Source organism: Spinacia oleracea, chromosome 2, assembly GCF_020520425.1.
Source record: "Spinacia oleracea cultivar Varoflay chromosome 2, BTI_SOV_V1, whole genome shotgun sequence".
Classification (NCBI taxonomy): Eukaryota; Viridiplantae; Streptophyta; class Magnoliopsida; order Caryophyllales; family Amaranthaceae; genus Spinacia; species Spinacia oleracea.
Window position 1 is genome coordinate 12,964,416 of NC_079488.1, and position 4,877 is coordinate 12,969,292.

Consider the following 4,877-nt stretch of genomic DNA (forward strand, 5'->3'; position numbering starts at 1 on the left):
GATCCGGAGGTCCACTGCAACACATTTGAGCAACATATGATGTTGTATACAGATTCCGACGCCATGTGGTGCAAGATATTTCCCTCAACGCTGCTGGGAGTGGCATCCGGCTGGTATAAGGGACTACCAAAGGGGTCGATATATAATTACCGACAGTTAGAAACAGAGTTCATGCTACGGTTCATCAGCCGGCAGCAGAGAAAGAAAACGTCGGGAGAGCTGATGGCAGTCACCCAGAGAAGCGGAGAATCCTTAAGAGATTACCTCACCAGATTCAACAACGAGTCCACCAGCATACCAAACTTGCAGCAAGAGATAGCTGTGGTGGCCCTGATGAGAGGAATGAACCACTGCGAGTTCAAAAAATACTTGGGAAGAAAATCCTTCACCGATTTGGGAAGCGCACTGATAAAGGCCCACGAATACATCAAAAGCGACGAGCTGATGACAATCCCAAATCACTATTAGTCGGCACAGACCAAAAATGCCGCACCAAGGCCGGTTCAGCCGGCGCAGCAGAATCAGAACAGGGGGTTCAGAAAGGATGAACAGAGGAAAGACCCAAGAGGGAGGGATTACCAGAAACAATCAACCAGCATATACCCCACATTCCACGAATACACTCCATTGAACGCCCCAAGAGCCGCAATTTACAATGTCAACAAGAACGAAAACTGGAAGAGGCCTCCACCAATGAGCGACAAACCCCGACCACAGTCGAAGTACTGCGCATTCCATGATGACTGTGGACACTATACGGAAAACTGCAGAGATTTGAAGGATAACATCGAGGATATGATCAGGAGAGGCTATCTGACACAATATAGAGCCCGACAGAACAACAACAACCAACAGAATAGCAATTGGCAAAGCAATAACACAAACAACAGATTACCATCCACCCAAACACCGCTCCGAATAGAACAGAAAGCACCAGAAACCAGTCGGAATGGGGAGGCTAGAAACAGTGGCCAGAAGGGGCCGACAGTATGGGTCATATCTGGAGGACCGTGCCATGGAGGAACAATCAGTGGAGCCGGCAGAAGTCTGGGCGAACACCGCCACCTGGTAAACTACCACAGCACCATAAAATGGCCGGCAACCCAAGTCATGCCAAATATTTCATTCACCCCAGACGACTGTCGCGGAATTATATACCCTCACGACGATCCACTGGTTTTGGGCCTCGAAATAGCAAACTTCCCAGTGAAACGAATACTGGTGGATGGAGGGAGTTCAGCGAACATTATCTTTTGGGAAGCCTTCGTTCAGCTGAAAATAGACGAGACAGAACTCACACGAGTCAACTATCCTGTGATAGGATTCTCCGGAGCCACAGTCTTCCCGGAAGGTAGCATCAGGCTACCAGTGCAGATTGGAGAAGGTAGAGCCGCAAGGGACCTAATGGTAGACTTCTTAGTAATCAAAGTGCCTGCTGCATACAACGTAATAGTGGGCCGGCCATTCATCCACGATGCACAAGCAGTGGTATCAACATACCATCTAACTATGATATACATGTCTAACTTTGAGAAGGCTGAAAGAATCCGAGGCAGTCAAGATTCAGCAAGATCATGTTACTTGACGGCATTAAAAACACCAGGCCGACTGACCCCATCCGGGAATATAGCGAGAGAGGCAGCAACGAAAAGACCGGCAAAGGGTCAAGCCCCAAGATTGGGGGGCGAGTCATCTCTTTTGCCCAAGAAGGAGAAAAGGCAGAAAATGGAGTCACCCACAATCGAAAGCATCGAAAAGGGGACTTCTCTACCTAGGGTAGAGGCCGGAGGAAGGTCAGAAGAAGTCGAGCTGGTAGAAGGAGAAACTGGCAGAACAGTAAAATTAGGAACCGACATTGACCCCCAGTTGCGGGTAAACATGATCGGTCTGTTGAGAGAACATGCGGATGTGTTCGCATTTTCCGCAGACGAAATGCCCGGTATAAGCTCAGAGGTAATCGAGCACCGACTGAATGTCGACAGAGCAGTCAGGCCGGTAAAGCAAAAGAAAAGAAACTTCTCAACAGAAAAAAATCAAGCAATACAGGAAGAGGTAGAAAAGTTGTTGGCAGCAGGATTTATTGAACCATGCGACTACCCAGAGTGGTTGGCCAACGTCGTAATGGTTAAGAAGTCAAATGGCTCGTGGAGAATGTGCGTAGATTTCACAAACCTTAATAGAGCATGCCCAAAGGACTGCTACCCACTGCCAAGAATCGACAGGCTAGTCGACTCCACATCTGGCCACGCGCTGCTCAGTTTCCTTGACGCATTCTCCGGGTACCACCAAGTCAGCCTCGCAAAGGCCGACAGGAAAAAAGCAGCATTCATCACTGAGGGGGGAGTATTCTGTTACAAGGCTATGCCGTTTGGGTTAAAGAACGCTGGGGCAACGTACCAAAAACTGGTCGACAGAGTGTTCGCAAACCAAAAAGGCCGCAACATTGAAGTATACGTCGACGACTCCATAGTGAAAAGCAAATTGGAGACCGATCATTTAGATGACCTCAGGGAAACGTTTGAAACTCTGCGCCGTTACCAAATGAAACTAAACCCCAAGAAATGTGTGTTCGGAGTGAAATCGGGGAAATTCTTGGGTTTCCTTGTCAGCGAGAGAGGCATAGACGCAAACCCAGATAAGGTAGAAGCGATACTCAGTCTGCCTCAACCAAAAAGCATCAAAGATGTACAAAGGCTGACAGGAAGAATGGCGGCTCTGACAAGATTTGTTAGCAAATCAGCCGACAGGTCGATTCCATTTTTTAACACTCTTAAGCAGAACGGAAAATTCCGGTGGGGGGAAACCGAGGAAAGGGCCTTCGAGAAGGTAAAAGAACATCTTCGTGCTTTACCGACGATAGCCAGGCCGGAAGAGGGCGACAAGCTACAATTATATGTGTCCGCTTCAGCCCAAACCGTTGCTGCCGTACTAATCAGTGAAAAAGACAAAGTCCAGCAGCCGATATACTTTGTCAGCCACATTTTGAATCCGGCAGAAGCAAGATACTCGCTGATAGAGAAAGTGGCCTATGCAGTCCTGATAGCCGCCAGAAAGCTCAGACCATATTATGACGCACATACCATACAAATTCTGACGAACTTTCCACTAGAAAAGGCTTTGCAAAAAATGGATACAGCCGGCAGACTGTTGCGATGGGCAATAGAGCTGTCGGAGTACGATCTTGAGTTTCACCCGCGCAATGCAATAAAAGCACAAGCTTTGGCTGACTTCGTAGTTGAAGCATCCTATCAAGAAGAGGAAACCAAAGCAGAATCCTGGAAAGTATCAGTAGACGGTTCAGCCGCTCAGTCGGGAGCGGGAGCCGGCGTTGTCATGATCTCTCCGACAGGAGATAAGTTCGAATACGCAATCAGATTCACTTTCGCAGCTTCGAACAACGAAGCAGAATATGAAGCAGCCATTGCAGGGGTACAGCTATGCTTGTTGGCAGATGCCAAGAGGATAGTAATGACAACAGATTCTCAGTTGGTGGCAAATCAGTTTTCGGGAGAGTATGAAACAAAAGAGCCGTCAATGCGGCGGTATCAAGAAAAACTGAAGACACTGACAGCGAAATTAGAAGCTTTTGACATCGAATTGGTCCCCAGAGCGTTGAACACTGCCGCAGACAGCCTAGCAAAACTGGCCAGTTCGAAAACAATCGAGCTCAGTCGATCAGTAATGATAGAAATCATGCACAGAAGGAGTACGGAGGAAAAAGGAAAGGAAATAATGGTCATCACGGCAAACAAAGAGTGGTACGATGATATCTGGGCGTACAAGACGACTGGAGTTCTCCCGGCCGATATCAGGGAGGCAAAGAAAATCAAAAAAGACATCTGCTGGTACGTCATATATCAGGGGCAAATCTATAAAAGAGCCTTCAGCCTCCCCCTGCTGCGGTGTTTGACGGCATACGAATCCGCAAGGTTAATCGAAGAAATGCATGAAGGAATATGCGGAAACCATGTAGGAGGAAAAACACTTGCTTTGATCTGCCAAAGACAAGGTTACTACTGGCCAACCATGCTGGAGGACGCACAGAGCTACGTCAAGAAATGCGAAAAATGCCAGCTATTTGCCCCAGTAATACGTATGCCAGCAAACGACTTGATGCCCATTTTGAATCCAATCCCATTCGCCTAGTGGGGAATGGATATCGTGGGACCCTTCACAACAGCCTCAGGAGGCAGGAAGTTCTTGATTGTTGCCGTCGATTACTTCACAAAATGGATTGAGGCCGAGCCGGTAGCAAAAATAACAGCCAACCAGGTACGGAAGTTCATCTGGAAAAACATCATAACAAGATTTGGAATACCGACAGCAATAGTATTCGACCACGGATGCCAGTTCGACTGCGAACCTATACGAGCATTCTTGGCAGACTACCGGATCAAATTCGCATATGCCTCAGTCTGCCACCCGCAGAGCAACGGGCAGGCCGAGGCTGCAAACAAACAAATACTCGTAGCCCTTAAGAAAAAGTTGGATGAGTTCAAGGGCAAGTGGGCAGACACAGTCCCAGAGGTTCTATGGGGTAACAGAACGACGGTTAAAGAAGCAACAGGAGAGAGTCCTTTCAAACTGTGTTTCGGATCAGAAGCAGTCATACCGGCTGAAGTAGCACTACCCACCTTTCGCATCCAGCATTATGAAGAACAGGGAAACGACAGCTTACTCAGACACCAGCTTGATTTCCTACCAGAGGTCAGACTGCAGGCGGAAATTAGGCCGGCCGCATACAAAAACAGAATGAGCAGGGCCTACAACAAGCGAGTAAAACATAGGAAGCTGGAGGTAGGCGACCTTGTACTCCGCCGGACGGCAGCAACCGGCAAAGCTCAAAAACAAGGAAAACTGACTGCAAATTGGGAAGG

At 48.1% G+C, this 4,877-nt stretch overlaps 1 protein-coding gene across 1 annotated transcript; it reads left to right on the forward strand.

Moving 5' to 3' along the window:
- Positions 1 to 693: 693 nt before the first annotated feature.
- On the forward strand, positions 694 to 4,146 carry LOC130467239 (uncharacterized). The gene has a single exon (XM_056835688.1). It carries the CDS (start codon positions 694 to 696, stop codon positions 4,144 to 4,146), a length of 3,453 nt encoding a protein of 1,150 aa, XP_056691666.1.
- The last annotated feature ends 731 nt before the right edge of the window (positions 4,147 to 4,877 follow it).

What these genes read in the sequence shown, in the direction of transcription:
- LOC130467239 (XM_056835688.1), top strand. Translation starts at nt 694, where the DNA reads ATGAGCGACAAACCCCGACCACAGTCGAAGTACTGCGCATTCCATGAT.